The sequence below is a fragment of the Trachurus japonicus genome, chromosome 15 (assembly GCF_045865225.1).
Source record: "Trachurus japonicus isolate A0001 chromosome 15, Traja_1.0".
In the NCBI taxonomy this organism is placed as follows: Eukaryota; Metazoa; Chordata; class Actinopteri; order Carangiformes; family Carangidae; genus Trachurus; species Trachurus japonicus.
The window spans coordinates 4,155,711-4,172,395 of record NC_140921.1 but is presented as its reverse complement, the minus strand read 5'-3'; the positions used below and the strand labels follow the sequence as shown (position 1 = coordinate 4,172,395).

Genomic DNA, 16,685 nt, shown 5'->3' with positions numbered 1-16,685 from the left:
TTCACAGTTACTGAACTCACTCACAGAGCAAACTGCAGACTCAGACTTAGAGAGGAAGGACAGAAAAGACGGAAAGTTCACAGTTACAGAGGTCGCCTCACTCACTGAGAAAACCGCAAACACAGGCACAGCTACAGACACAGACCCAGAGAGGAAGGACAGAGAAGACAGAAAGTTCAGACACAGAGCTCACACAGACTCAGAGAGGAAGGACAGAGAAGAGGGAAAGTTCACAGTCAAAGTTCACGCACAGAGCTCACTCACAGAGAAGACAGAAAGTTCAGACACAGAGCTCACACAGACTCAGAGAGGAAGGACAGAGAAGACAGAAAGTTCACAGTTACAGAGGTCACCTCACTCACTGAGCAAACCGCAAACACAGGCACAAATAGAGCCACAGACTCAGTGAGGAAGGACAGACAGGAGGGAAAGCTCACAGTTACAGAACTCACTCACAAAGCAAACTGCAGACTCAGACTCAGCAAGGAAGGACAGAGAGGAGAGAATGCTCAGTCACAGAGCAAACTGCAGGCACAGATACAGCCACAGCGAGGAAGGATATAGAAGAGAGAAAGTTCACAGTTACAAAGCTCACTCACAAAGCAAACTGCAGACTCAGACTCAGCAAGGAAGGACAGAGAGGAGAGAATGCTCAGTCACAGAGCAAACTGCAGGCACAGATACAGCCACAGCGAGGAAGGATATAGAAGAGAGAAAGTTCACAGTTACAAAGCTCACTCACAAAGCAAACTGCAGACAGAGTCACAGATACAGACACAGATATAGACACAGATACAGAGAGGAAGGACAGAGAAGACAGAAAGTTCACAGTTACAGAGGTCACCTCACTCACTGAGCAAACTGCAGACAGAGGCACAGATACGGACACAGATACAGATAGGAAGGACAGACAAAGCTCACAGGCACAGAGCTCACACACAGAGCAAACTGCGGACACAGGCACAGATCCAGACTCAGCGATGAAGAACAGAGAAGCGGGAAAGTTCACAGTTACACAGTTCACTCACAAAGCAAACTGCAGACAGAGGCACAGATACGGACACAGACACAGAGAGGAAGGGCAGAGAATAGAGAAAGCTCACAGTTACAGAGCTCACTCACAGAGCAAACAGCAGACACTGGCACAGACTCACAGAGGAACGACAAAGAAGAGAGAAACAATCCACTGAGATCTGATTCACAGAAATCTGAGCACCGCAATATCAACTGCCCCAAGAGCCACTGCAAAAATGTTCACTGCTGAGACAGTGTCGGCAGTGACGGCATCTGCTGATTGAGGAAGCACTCTGTGTTTGTGTGGATGTGCAGAAACATACACTGAAATTACAAGACAAAACAAACAAAACAGAAACAAATGTCTGTAGCTAGCTACAACTCTGTCAGTTGACTGCACAACAGACCAAAAAACTGCCGGGAGGGGGATGAGTATTGGAGTTTTGGAGTGCACAAACAAATTACAGAAGAACTGCTTTCAAACCACTCAACTGAGGTCTGATTCACAGAAATCTGATGTAAATCTCAGCATGTGAAATAAAGGTCTGTTGTAGGAAAAGGACAAGTGGAGACATCAAGTCATCTCCATGTCGTGAGTTTGTTCTTCTCCTCCTCCACTAAACCACTTGAGTCCAATCAGCACAGCAGTTTAGTCAGGAAGGTGAGCTAATGAGTGATTGCACCTGGTTCAGTGACAGAGCAGAACAAATTCATGGCACAGAGAAGACTTGTCGACTCCATAATTCCCACCTGTAATGTCTCAAAACAAAAAAGCTGAGGAACAGTTTACTGATGTCTAGGGAGAAGAAGAATGTGGACTGTGATGATGATGATGATGATGATGATGTTGGATTTCTCACATTGTGCTTGAAACTTCTAAGTGCTGTACAAATAAAATTGGCTTTCTATATCCTATTGCCTTGTCTTGCCTTGCTAATGGGAACAAAGTTGTACTACTACAAGTCCTAGTCCAAATACAGCAAAACATTACAACAAAAACAACACCACCACAATACTGCGCTGTAGCCATGAGTCAAGAATTAGGCGCTCTAGGCCGTCTAAAACAGATGTTTTCAAATGCATGCCTTGATGATGACGATGATGATGATGGTGATGAACAAGTGGAGGATGTGTTTGAGGAAGAAGATTGTGATGAATGTAATCCAGAGCACAATATGTCATGGTCTGAAGGAGAGGAAAGTGGAGGATTAGTAAGAGTAGGAATAGAAGAACACAGTGGTGAAGAAGAAGAAGAAGAAGAAGAAGAAGAAGAAGAAGAAGAAGAAGAAGAAGAAGAAGAAGAAGACGAAGAAGAAGAAGACGAAGAAGAAGACGAAGAAGAAGAAGAAGAAGAAGAAGAAGAAGAAGAAGAAGGAGAACACAGTGAAGACGAAGGAGAGGACAGTGAAGAAGAAGAAGAAAGTGTACTCGTGGAAAGAGAAGAGCGCGGGGAAGAGGAAGAAGAGGAAGAAGAAGAAGAAGAAGAAGAAGAAGAAGAAGAAGAAGAAGAAGTGGACAGAGAAGAAGAAGGTTTTTTCTCAAAAAATGGCAAAATTAAATGGTCCTCCATAGCATACAATGAACGGCAGCAGGGTAGAAATGACGGGAGGGTGGAAAGTAACATTACACCGCCGTCGTCGCCGTCACCACCACCACCACTGCCAACAACTGGCCCACCGGGACCAACAGAATATTCACTCGCCCTCGCCCACGACATTGTCTCTACATTTCTCATGTTCACCACTCCGTTGATAGAAATTATAATTTTGAAGATGACAAATTTGGAGGGGCGTCGGAAATACGGAGACGACGGCTGGAAACCCATGGATGCCACCGATCTTCGCGCCTACATAGGGCTGCTGCTCTTAGCGGGCGTTTACAGGTCCCGAGGTGAGGCTACGGCTAGTCTATGGGACGCAGAGAGCGGACGGGCCATCTTTCGTGCCACGATGCCGCTGAAAGTCTTTCACGTCTACTCCAGACTGCTGAGATTTGACGACCGCGAGTCGAGACCCGCGAGAAGTGCCACTGACAAACTGGCGGCCATAAGAGAGGTCTGGGACGAGTGGGTGGGTCGGTTGCCGTACTTCTACAACCCAGGGCCTGAGGTAACGGTGGACGAACAACTGGTTCCGTTCAAAGGCCGCTGTCCCTTTCGGCAGTATATGCCCAGCAAGCCTGCAAAATATGGGATCAAGTCATGGGTGGCGTGTGATGCAAAATCCAGTTACGCTTGGAAGATGCAAGTGTATACGGGGAAGGCCAGCACCAGCAGCGCCAGCACCAGCACCGCCGCCGCCGCCGCCACCGTCACCACCGGCGTAGGAGAACGAGGAAGAGGAAGAGGAAGAGGAAGAGGAAGAGGAAGAGGAAGAGGAAGAGGAAGAGGAAGAGGAAGAGGAAGAGAAGGTCCAGGTCCAGGTCCAGGTCCAGAAAAGAACCAGGGGATGCGGGTTGTGCTCGATGTCACGGAGGGACTGAGGGATCGCAATGTCACATGTGACAATTTCTTCACCTCTTATGAACTCGGACAGCAGCTGCTGAAAAGAAAGATGACCATGGTCGGCACCATTCGAAAAAACAAGCCCGAGCTTCCGCTTGAACTGCTCCAGGCGAAGGGAAGAGCTGTGTTCTCGTCGAAATTTGCCTTCACGCCAACCACCGCTGTGGTTTCTTATGTGCCCAAGAAAAACAAAAACGTGATACTGGTCAGCACGAAGCACACGGAGGAGGCCGGAGTGAGCGATCGCCGTGACAGAAAGCCGGTCATCATACTAGACTACAACCGCAACAAAGGAGGTGTCGATAACCTCGACAAGGTGATTGGAACGTACAGCTGTAGAAGGATGACCGCTCGCTGGCCCTTGGTCATTTTCCACAACATAATCGACATTTCCGCCTACAACGCCTTCGTGATATGGAGAGAAATGAACCCTGACTGGATGTCTCAGAAGCGGAACAAGAGGAGGGTGTTTCTCGAGCAGCTGGGAAAGGCGCTGGTGAGTCCATTGATAGAAAGGAGGGAGCGTCTCCCCCGTACAACAGCATCAGCAGCAATCGTACGAGGGATTCGGATGGGGGCTAGATCTAGATTTTGCGATGGACGTGAGGATGCAGCAGCAGCAGCAGCAGGAGCAGGGGCAGGAGCAGGAGCAGGAGCAGGAGCAGGAGCAGGAGCAGGAGCAGGAGCAGATAACCTCACCGGGGGGGCGAGGAAGAGGAAGAGGTGTCAGTTTTGCCCCCGGAAAAAGGACAACAAAACCTACACTTTGTGCTGCGGGTGTAAAAAATATATCTGCAAAAGCTGTTCGCTTCCATACTGCGGTGAGTGTGCTGCTGGGAATTTGGAACTTGATTGATTGATTGATTGATTGATTGATTGTTTGTTGATTGGTGACCAGAGTGATTGATTGGTGACCAGAGTGATTGATTGGTGACCACTCTATCTATCTATCTATCTATCTATCTATCTATCTATCTATCTATCTATCTATCTATCTATCTATCTATCTATCTATCTATCTATCTATCTATCTAAACATAACTTGTCATTGATCATATTTCTGTGTAAGCTGTACAATAAAAATATGAGATAAAAAAAAGATAAAGGTATGGGATATTTCTTATAATAATAATAATTATTTTTTGATTGATTGGTGACCAGATTGATTGATTGATGACCACTCTATCTATCTATCTATCTATCTATCTATCTATCTATCTATCTATCTATCTATCTATCTATCTATCTATCTATCTATCTATCTATCTATCTATCTATCTATCTGCAAAAGCTGTTCGCTTCCATACTGCGGTGAGTGTGCTGCTGGGAATTGCTGCTGGGTGAACTAGATTGATTGATTGATTGATTGATTGATTGATTGATTGATTGATTGATTGGTGACCACGTTTTCTATCTATCTATCTATCTATCTATCTATCTACACATAACTTGTCATTGGTCATGTTTCTGTGTAAGCTGTACAATATACATATGAGATAAAAAAGATAAAGGTATGGGATATTTTATATTTTTTTTATAATAGTAATAATTATAATAATAATTTTTTTATAATAATAATCCCCCCTATCTACACATAACTTGTCATTGGTCATGTTTCTGTGTAAGCTGTACAATATACATATGAGATAAAAAAGATAAAGGTATGGGATACTTTATATTTTTTTATAATAGTAATAATTATAATAATATTTTTTTTATAATAATAATCCCCCCCCCCCCCCCTATCTACACATAACTTGTCATTGGTCATGTTTCTGTGTAAACTGTACAATATACATATGAGATAAAAAAGATAAAGGTATGGGATATTTTATATTTTTTTATAATAGTAATAATTATAATAATAATTTTTTTTATAATAATCCCCCCCCCCCCCCCCCCCCCCGACCCCACGCGCGTGTATATCGGGATGAGCCCCTGCGTACGTTCCTGCATGCTGTCTGTGTGTGTGTGTGTGTGTGTGTGTGTGTGTGTGTGTGTGTGTGGCAATCGTAATATCAGGACAGCGGGATCAATCATTGGGGACAATGTGACCCTAGGAGACAAGGGATGTCTGTTTAATGTGAGGACAACACAAGGGTTAAGTGCAAAGTGTCTCAAATCAAAGTGTCTCAAGTCTGCAGCAGCTAAAGCTCCCTCCCTCCCTCTTGAGGGAGGAAATGTGTAGAAACGGAGCCCATGGTAAATAAAGTGACAGTGAATGTGTGGAGCGGTTCCTGTGACGAGTCCGGCCCGGTCACGTCGCCTATCTCCAGAGTCCGGGCGTCATGTGTTATGATCCGACGGTCATAAAGTGGAGGAGAAAAGTCGCACTGTGAAAACACGGAGCTGCTCGTGTCCTTTATTCTGCGGTAATACGCTCACCTACGGCTTGAAGAACATGCGGTTCCTGTAGATGTCTGTCTGTGTGTCAGCGCTTCACCGCTGCCACACACAGACACACACAGCGTTGGAGCGCTCAAGTGAAACAATAACCTGCAGATCACCTGAGCTGACGTGATCTCCGCTCGTAGTTTGGTTTGGTTTTTAATCATATCAAACACAGCAATAGCTATATTGCACAGTTACAAAGAGGAAGAAAGAAACTCCGCTCGTAGTTACTGAGTCAGAGCGTCAGACGTAACCACGCCGCTGCTTCATCACGCACATGACTAACGGGGGAAAAAAATCGATCTCATGCCCTCTGAATCGATATTACAAAATTTAAATGAAATCGATTCAAAATCGATTAAATCGATTTTTTTACCCAGCCCTAGTGAATACGCCCTTAGTTACATCAGCGGACCACTGCAAATTCCTTTTCTGCATGTTGTCAGTCACGGCCTTCTCCTCGTTCCTGCTCGTCTTCACAGCCTAGAATATGACACGTCCACCATTGATGTCACACTTTGCAAGGAAAAAAATATTATTTTTTGGTTTTCGGTCTGAACATATCAGCCATGTTTCATGTCAAACTCAGAGAAAGAAGATGAGCTGAACCTCAGATGTTCATCACATCCTGTCATCAAATACATCAATTGTGTTTTTACTACAATTTAAAGCTAATTTTATTCTGACAAGTTTTATTTTCTCTCTTCACAGTCTTGCTCTTAGTCAACTCTCAGAGAGTCACTGTGAAGTTGTGGCCTCAGCTCTGAAGTCCAGCCCCTCCCACCTGACAGAACTGGACCTGAGCTACAACGACCTGGATGATTCATCAGTGAAGGCTCTGTATGCTGGACTGGAGAGCCCAAACTGTAGACTGGAGACTCTGAAGTGAGTTCACTGACTGGACCTGTTGGAGTTTGTCTCCACTTTGTCCTCACAGGTGGAGCTGGTTGAGAAGAGACACTACGTCTGTGTTGAAGCAGCAGCATGTTCTCAGTAAGGGATAATGTATAGTTAGGAGTTTGTTATGGAGAAATAAACCCTGACAGGTTGTATGGAATCCCGACACGAAGCGGAGGGGTTTCATAACAACCGACCAACTATACATTATCCCGCTTAGAACACGGCTTACAACTAAATCATTCAATAATGTAACACAAAATAATGATTAAAAGAGATTTTATTCATGTAAAATTAGCCTGTTCTACATAAACCAAACCTGCTGATCAGAGCCTCTGACCCGGTGTCAGCTCTCCTCTTGTCTCGGTGGCACCGCGACTCTGCGACACATACGCACCCCGTAAACAGTTAATCTCTTGTTTACGACAGATACGACTACACACAATACACACACCGTAACACGTGTATGGTAATCCATAGATCCACTGATTGATTATCAAAGGCTTCAAATGCACGACCGGGAGGAGGCTCAGCAAAATAGCGGACGTGACCAGTCCAGATTCGCTAAATGATGCAATTATAAATTGATGAAAGTCGTATTTTGATCAACATTATGTTTCAAATGAATTATATCACTCGTAAACCGTGTAATAAGCGGGATCATGTATAGTTGGTCGGTTGTTACACCGTGTGTAAGCTGGTAATGTTTGGATTCACTGATTGATGAGTGATTGCTCCTCCAGTTGGCCGTTGCTATGGAGTCCCTAGCAACGGTCCACTCCGAGGTGGTCTATCGAGAAATAAACACCGCAGAATATTGGTGATCAGAATCAAGTATTCAAGAGAGACGTGTTCTAATGAATAATAACTAGCTGTTCTCTCTTTGTGACTGTTTTGCTTTTTTAAAACATTTTATTTACAGCTTTTTTTCAGGTTACAGAACAATGAACATTTAGCAGCAAATCAGCCACACCCAACCACCCCTCGCAAGCAGAGGAAAATTAATTAAGATGCACACTCACACATAGATATACCCTTAATAAAAACATCTGCATCTCATATACTCACGTACACACACTCACATGTATGTAGGCTATGCCCACAGGGAGTAGGGAATAAGGGGCTCTGTCCAAGTAAACTGTGGATTGGAACACATGTATGCCCACAAACACACTCACAAACAGAAAAAAACTGTCACTGTCACTGTCAAACAATCACAGGATCAGGGTCTACATTGACACCACGTATTTGAGCTTCAAAAACATCTGTCCAGAAGCTGTTCAGAGCCCTGCACAACCAAAACATGTGATCCACCATAGCTGGATTGTGGCTGAATCTTTGGCATTCAGGATTAGTATGTGACGGTTTTAACCTGCTTCCTGTTGTTTCAGCATTTTGAAGAAGTTTGAGCAGGTTAAATCTGTGAAGTCAGTCAGCAGGTTTTTCTGTCTCTGAGCGTCATCAGCTGCTTCATATGTTTGTTGTCATGGCAACAGAGTTCAGCCTTAAATGTTTGTTCATTTTCTGTTCTTTGTTGTTGTTCAACTTGTTCTTTCTGAAGCTTCTTCTTCTGCTCTGAACAAATCATAGATATACTGACTAGATGTTGCGTTTCCAGGCAGCTCTATTGAGTGGAATATGTCAACGTCGCCAACTTGGTACGGGGGAAGCCGTGTCTACTTCCTGCATTAGTCAACAGAGGCAGAGGTCTATCAACCATTAAAATCGCCATAACTCACTGAATATTACATACTCAGTCACACCCATTTGCATAAATACACTGAAATTTGTTCTACAAGGGTCTGACTGCTTGTCAGACGTATGTCTATGGTCAGAAAACCCGTACCAAGATGGCGGCGCTATTTATGTACGCTGAGAAGCAGAAGGTGGCATCTAGCAGTATGTGAACAGATGATGAAACACTGAACTGAACTTTGTCCTCAACTCACTGCTTTTATTCTTTATTCAGATTAGAGAACTGCAAGTTGTCAAAGATCAGCTGTTCTTCTCTGGTCTCAGCTCTGAAGTCCAACCCCTCCCACCTGAGACGCCTGAGACACCTGGTCCTGAGCTACAACAACAACCTGCAGGATTCAGCAATGAAGGATCTGAGTGGTTTTCTGGAGAGTCCAGACTGTAGACTGGAGACTCTGGGGTCAGACATTATAGATATTATACTGATCCACACTGAGGGTCATCATGGTGACGTCTGTTTCCTTCTTCGCTGTCAGCTGCAGCCACTGATGCTTTCTACACACCGTGATGCGCCAAAACTGAATAAATACCACACATAGCAACACAAAACTGCTTTACTCGTGCACACAGAAATAGTAATGTTCAATCATTTCAGATTTGTCTAAACGGTGATAGTGGCGTGAAACATTTTGAAACTTTAAAAACTTTATTTTTAAACTCGGCCGGAAACAGCCGTGACATTGCAGGGTGTTCCGATTGGAGTTATATCCTTTAAAGGTTGAATATGTAGAATCTTTATTAAAAGCTATATTTAAAAAAAATAATACATCCACTGGGCGTTTTGAGGGGTACAGAATGAAAGTATTGCTTTTCCATAAAAAAATTTTTTTTAGTCTGAATTAATATTTTTTTAAAATTTTGACGGGCTCGACAGTGACTTTCTGTCAACGTTCTGTTTACATTCGCACCTGCCCGTAGCCGACATGTGGCTCAATTCTCCGCTGTTTTCCTGCCTCCTCCCTGTCGTATGTGTTTGTTTCCAACCAAGCCTTTTTAATAATCAATCGGTGGATCAATGGATTATCATATACATGTTAGGATGGGTGTATTTATGTAGTCTTATCTGTCATAAACACGTTTACTGTCGCGGACTCCTGGTGCAACCGAGCTCTTTTTTCTTTTCTTTTTTTTTCTCAACTTTACGAGAGCAGTGACAGCGGAGGCTCTGAGCGCAGGTTTGGTTTCAGCAGCGGTGTGGAAGGCAGAGAGCCTCCACTCTCCCTGTAACAAGCTGCAAGTCATTTATTATGCTGTTAATGACGGTAAAAATGAAACATAAGATAAATATCCTGCATAGTTCTCCTCCTGTCTGTCCTCTGATCAGAGCGGAGTCCCTAGCAACGGCCCGTTTTACCTAGCAACAGTCTGGCAATCGACTGCTGGAATTCTTTTTCTGTTGTTGTTCTGGTAATTCTACATAGTCAACCTATGAAGTTCCCTACAACAGATTCCCTGTGCAGGGAATAGGGAGTAAGGGGCTCTGTCCAAGTAAACTGTGGATCGGAACGCATGTATGCCCACAAACACACTCACAAACAGAAAAAAACTGCCATTGGCCATCAGCATTAAAAAGCTGTGGCATTTGACTATAAGATTGTTCTTCTGAGGTTGTTGTTGCAAAGATGGCAATCACAGGATCAGGGTCTACATTGACACCACGTATGTGAGCTTCAAAAACATCTGTCCAGAAGCTGTTCAGAGCCCTGCACAACCAAAACATGTGACCCACCATAGCTGGATTGTGGCTGAATCTTTGGCATTCAGGATTAATGTTGTATGTGACTGTTTTAACCTGCTTCCTGCTATTTCAGCATTTTGAAGAAGTTTGAGCAGGTTCAATCTGTGAAATCAATCACCAGGTTTTTCTGTCTCTGAGTGTCATCAGCTGCTTCATACGTTTGTTGTCATGGCAACAGAGTTCAGCCTCAAATGTTTGTTCATTTTCTGAACTTGTTCTTTCTGAAGCTTCTTCAGCTCTGAAGAGATGATGAAGCACTGAACGCTGTCAACAAGGAGCTTTGTCCTCAACTCACTGCTTTTATTCTTTGTTCAGATTACAGAACTGCAGGTTGTCAGAGATCAGCTGTTCTTCTCTGGGCTCAGCTCTGAAGTCCAACCCCTCCCATCTGAGAGACCTGGACCTGAGCATCAACTACCTGCAGGATTCAGCAATGAAGGATCTGAGTGGTTTTCTGGAGAGTCCAGACTGTAGACTGGAGACTCTGGGGTCAGACTCTGTTTTATTTCTGTGTTCAGATGAATGTGATGTGAAAGTTGTGTTGACACTGAACTGCAGACATGAGGCTGATATTATACTGATCCACACTGAGGATCGTCACGGTGACGTGTGTTTCCTTCTTCTCTGGTTTTAGTCCATTCACTGTTTCTCTTCATTGACTTTGATTTAATGAATGAAGGATGTTTGAAATAGTTGTTGTCTCATGTTTCTGTTCTTCTCAAATACTGATAGTAATTCTTCATTTTCCGCTCATTTCACTTTAGTCCTCACTGATACAACACACAAGAAAGACCTTAGTCCTGGATCAGGACTGGACCGTTAAACTTTGATCCAGTTCAGTACTGAATCACAGTGTTGTGGTCAGTGTTTAGTAGAAGGACAAAGTCCCTCTACTCATTTTAGACACTGATCATTGATCAGGACACACTTGATCAATGATCAATCATTTTATCTTTTTCTTTTATTCTTTATTCAGGTTGATGAGATGCAGTTTGTCAGAGACCGGCTGGTCTTCTCTGGCCTCAGCTCTGAAGTCCAACCCCTCCCACCTGAGAGACCTGGACCTGAGTGGAAACAACCTGCAGGGTTCAGGAGTGAAGGGTCTGAGTGGTTTTCTGGAGAGTCCAGACTGTAGACTGGAGAATCTGAGGTCAGACTCTGTTTTATTTCTGTGCTCAGATGAATGTGATGTAAAAGTTGTGTTGACACTGAACTGCAGACATGAGGCTGATATTATAGACCGAATCTCCTTGTAGAAAGAACTTCCGGGTAGAAAACCAGCGCGTAATTTGAATGAGAACAGTAGTAACGAACGAGAGTTTAGCTATATATCATATTTTTCACGCCCTATCACCGTTTAGACAAATCTGAAATGATTGAAGAAACATTACTATTTCTGTGTGTGTGTGTTTTATGTTGCTATGTGTGGTATTTATTCAGTTTGGGCAGTAGTTAAGCTAATGTCGATAGCTAAGCTAACATCAGGACGTCAGCTCATGTACCCCATCTAGCAATAAGCACTGTGACTGGTTGAAAGAATTCCAAACGCCCGGAGCGTTTTTTTTCTCCGATCGCAGAATCATAGGCGGACCAGCCAGACCCTTCTTCTCTGGAGTAGGGTCTGGCCAGCGAGACTAGTAAATCTCTTATCAATGTGGCTGAACAACATACGTTTGTATCGATGGAGCCACAGGTGGAGCTGACAGATGAAGAGGCGGAGTCACTGCATCTATGTTGAAGCAGCAGCAGCTTCTCATGAATATTAATGAGCTGTTTTCTCTCTCTGACTGTTTAACCTGCTCCCTGTTGCTTCAGCTGTTGGACTTTGACTTTCTAAACTTGTTCTGTCTGAAGCTTCTTCAGCTGTCAACAAGGAGCTTTGTCCTCAACTCACTGCTTTTATTTTTCATTCAGATTGGTGGGCTGCAGTTTGTCAGACATCAGCTGTTCTTCTCTGGGCTCAGCTCTGAAGTCCAACCCCTCCCACCTGAGAAAACTGGACCTGTATAGCAACAACCTGCAGGATTCAGACCTGAAGGATCTGAGAGGTTTTCTGGAGAGTCCAGACTGTAGACTGGAGACTCTGATGTGAGTTCACTGACTGTTACTGTTGTAGATCTGAGATCTTTGATCCACAACTGAACCTGATTGATCTTCACTCTGAACCTGAATCATTGACTTTGATTTAATGAATGAATGATGTTTGAAATAGTTGTTGTCTCATGTTTCTGTTCTTCTCTAATATTGATAGTGATTCTTCACTTTCAGCTCATTTCACTTTAGTCCTCACTGATACAACACACAATAAAGACCTTAGTCCTGGATCAGGACTGGACCGTTAAACTTTGATCCAGTTCAGTCCTGAGTCACAGTGTTGTAGTCAGTGTTTAGTCCAACAGGTCTGATCAGATATTGATTGTATATTGACAGACTGACCTGAGGTCAGCAGCAACTGATGAATCTGTGCTGACATGTGGATGATGTGTGTAGAAGGCCACATGATGATGATGATCCACAAGAACAGACAAAGTCCCTCTACTCATTTACACACTGATCAGGACACATCTGATTTTATTTTATTCTTTATTCAGCTTGAGGCTCTGCAGTTTGTCAGAGATCAGCTGTTCTTCTCTGGTCTCAGCTCTGAATTCCAACCCCTCCCACCTGAGACACCTGGCCCTGCAGGGAAACAACCTGGGGGATTCAGCTCTGCAGCAGCTTCGTGACCTTGCAGAGAATCCAGACTTTCAACTGACGACTGTGAGCTGAGTTTGATCTGTTGCTGTTTCCACAGCTGATGATTATGGGTGTAAAATAAAATGTAAAGTGCAGCAGTGAAAACAGGGTATCCGTGGGGTCTTGAAAAGTATTAAAAGGGAAAATTAAGACCCTTAAAAAGTCTTAAAAAGTCTTTTCACGACTTTGAAAGTCTTAAATTTTGAGGGTATTTTTTTCTGAATTAGCTGTCCAAGAGTTTGAGTCCTAAAAAACATTGTGAAAGTGTGTGAATTTAATCATTTTATCAAAAAAACAAAGATGAACCAGTACATAAAAAAGAAAAGAAGATTGTTGTTTTTGTTTTTTGCGAGTGGAGCAATTTTTTTTTTTTTTTTGATTGATTATCCCAGCCTATTTTGAATTCTGTTGTATCATGTCTAAAGTCTTTATCACAAACTAAAACTGTTGAGTTAAAAGTGTCACTGTTGTGATGTAAATGGTTACAGCTTGAATTGGCGGTGAGATATTAAAAATATTGAGAAGGTATTGAAAAAGTCTTAAAAAGGTTTTAGAATTAACTTCAAGATTCCTGTATATACCCTGGAAAAGAAAATGTTTCTAAACAGGTGAACCTGTCAGGATATGACATCATATATGACATCACTGACTGAAGAGTTTGTGACTCATCACCTCCCTAAAACGTCTTCTAAAACTGTTTCTTCTTCTCTACAGGACATGGTGAGAGAGAGAAAGACAGAGACAGAGACAGAGGACTGATCACGACCTAAATGTATTAATCATTGTTTGGTAGCTGTTTTTACAGCACAGAGGAAGGATACATTGGTCCTGAGGATCAATTGAAAGCAGTTCAGTACAATGGGCTCTTTGCACATAGCGACTTGACGTCATATCCGGAATCCAGTAATACGGCTCTCACACATCCGGCTTACTTCCTGTTTACCTTAGTGGCAGTGATAATGAGTCTCAGTAAAGAGAGAGTCTTCTTCCAGAGACAAGAAAAACATTACAACGAACATTGTTGTGTTCCGCAATGTACGGCCTCTGCTAAGTACAACGGCACGATAAGTTTTCATGGCTTCCCGAGCGACGTGGAGCTGCGAAAACGATGGCTAGTGACTATTCGGCTAATTAGTCACACAAAGGTCTGCAGTCGTAACTTTACTGACGACCACCGTATCCCTCCTAAGACTTTAGGGGGAAGGAGACGACTACAGAAAGGAGCTGTGCCTGTTCTGTTTAACTGGAATGATTACTCCCTCCCCCCACAAGATCAAGTGTATAGGATCGAGTAGATCGCCCTGTGCCGGCGGACAACACTTGGTGCGTTTCCATTACCCATTGAAATGCGCAAAACCTAAATATCGAAATTAAAAACTGGTAATGGAAACACCTACATTTCGAAAAAACTGTCAAATATCGCAACAAAGTTTTTACGCTCTCATGAGGTGGTTTTTGAGACGTATCGATGTATCGCAAAAGTGTAATGGAAACACTTTTTTCGCTTTTCTACACGTCACCGGCGTCACCGGAGTTGTGTGTGTCCCATAGACTGTAAAAAACTGTGTCCACGCGCTGTGTTGGTTTATGTAACTTGAGGGGACAAATGAACCACATGTTTATTGTCATGCATTGCTGACCTGGGCATTGTTTCTCATTAAATTAGAAAAACCTTTCCTATCCCCTTTTCCGTGCATGGTTGAAGGAGACTGGCTCGCATCCACACTCCCACTCCCTCCTGCGCCGAAATGTCACCTTAAGTCACATAAACCAGTACGGGTGTGTGACACAACCACCTATATTGTCAGCGCCTCATCACAGCTGGTGTCTGTTCTTTCTGCAGTCAGGTTAAAGCGCACATCCGCCGTGTTGGTAAACAAATAATCCCTCTATATCAACGGAGGCAACCGTGCTTGAGCGGCTTGGGTTGGAGGTGGTGTGAGTGCGGGCCAGCGGGGGACAGGGGAGGGGGCATTCGGGCTTCAGTACGGAACAACTGGCCCTAGTGTGAGTGCGCCCTTATTTGTGGCCGCTGCCAGTGCCACACGGGCTTTGCCTTTCAGTAGGTCAAGTGCTGTTTTTGTCTTTGTTAAAAACAATAACAGCAACAGCAAGGTAGGCTTAAATTTATGTTTATCAGGTCTCAAGTCTCTGCAAACACGCTGAAATGTAATAAATAGGCTACGTAATAAATACGTATGTGGTTGAACCGTCAGTGCCATGTGTCATCCTTTATTCTGCAAGTCTGAGCAATTATTACAACACAAATAATATTATTATGTTAACACTATTATTAATATTACTTATTATAATTTAGCAGATGATTTGGCTATACGATGTACATCATTTACAGTCAACTTCAGTAGCTCCGTCAGACACCGGGAGAAGAGCGCCATCACTAGAGTGGCGCCGGAAGTGGGGGAGCCGTATTACGTGAATGCGGAAGTAGATGTGCAAAGAGCCCATTATACATACAGTCACATTCAGCCAATGGAAGCTTCAATTTGTGGACTTGTTTTCATCAGAGATCCCCATGTATTGAAAAAAATGCTCTAGTTTTCCCCTCATACTATACATCATTTTTACTGGAGTAGCTACAATATTATAGAAGTGGGTGATAGGGGGTGGGGCCCCCCACACACCCACATACCCTCCACTCGAACGCTCAGCACAGGCTCTCCCCAGCGCTGTGTGCTGAGTCCCTTCCTGTTCACACTGTACACACATGACTGCTCCCCCCTCCACCACTCAAACATCATCGTCAAGTTTGCCGACAACACTACAGCGGTGGGACTCATCTCCAGCGGGGGTGAGAGAGCTTACAGGGAGGAGGTCACATGGTGTTCAATGAATAACCAAGGAGATGGTGATGGACTGGAGGAAGAGGAGAGCAGACCACGCCCCACTGCAGATAACGGTGTCTGTGTGGAGAGAGTTTCCTCTTTCAGGTTCCTTGTGGTGTACATGTGGCTGACAACCTGACATGGCACACCAACACAACAGCAATGGTCAGCAAAGCTCAGCAGAGACTGCACTTCTTGAGAATGCTAAGGAAGCGTCACCTGATGCAAACTTTCTACTGCTCTACAGTGGAGAGTGTACTGACATATGGCATTACAGTGTGGTACGCCGGCCGCACTGTAAAGACCCCCACACACCGCTCCGACGCGACCCGACCCCAAAGGCCTTTTGTCCCGACGACTACGTTACCTCTCGTCAGACACAGTCGGGAGAAAGGAAGCAAAAACAAAGTGCACACAACATTAGCTTGTTATTAGTTTTGAGAAGACGCTTTGGACGTTTTAGAAAACAAAGCTTGGCAGCAGAATGATCGCTCCGGCTGAGCTGATGGTCACGCTGTCTGCTCTCGGCTCGTTATTGCCCGAAGACATCGCAGGAGGGAAAAATTAAGGAGAGACCGCACCGTTTGTTTACTATGGTCACTTCCACCCCTCCCACACACCGCGCTGATTCGCTAGGGCACCGCCAATCAGAATAGCCATTGCATCAGAGTACTACTCTCCCGATGCCCGACGCTCCCCGACTGAGCATGTCGAATCGGGCCCAACGAGACCCGACAGCTTCTGCGCCTCCCCGACACAGATGAACACACCAAACAGACGCGGACCCGACGCCCGACTGTCGGGTCGT

General features: G+C 44.1%; 1 protein-coding gene and 1 long non-coding RNA gene across 2 annotated transcripts in view; one reads left to right on the top strand and one right to left on the bottom strand.

The window, feature by feature from the left end:
• LOC146973073 (uncharacterized) overlaps positions 1–16,685 on the bottom strand; it is a 430,259-nt gene that overhangs the window by 82,091 nt on the left and 331,483 nt on the right. The gene's annotated exons all lie outside the window — the stretch shown is intronic.
• The window catches only part of LOC146973081 (uncharacterized), a 107,839-nt gene that overhangs the window by 58,780 nt on the left and 32,374 nt on the right, over positions 1–16,685 (top strand). The window contains exons 4-7 of the mRNA XM_085799066.1: positions 6,620–6,793; positions 10,614–10,787; positions 11,275–11,448; positions 12,213–12,386. Coding sequence (XP_085655192.1) covers positions 6,620–6,793; positions 10,614–10,787; positions 11,275–11,448; positions 12,213–12,386 — 696 coding nt within the window. The remainder of the gene's footprint in view (positions 1–6,619; positions 6,794–10,613; positions 10,788–11,274; positions 11,449–12,212; positions 12,387–16,685) is intronic.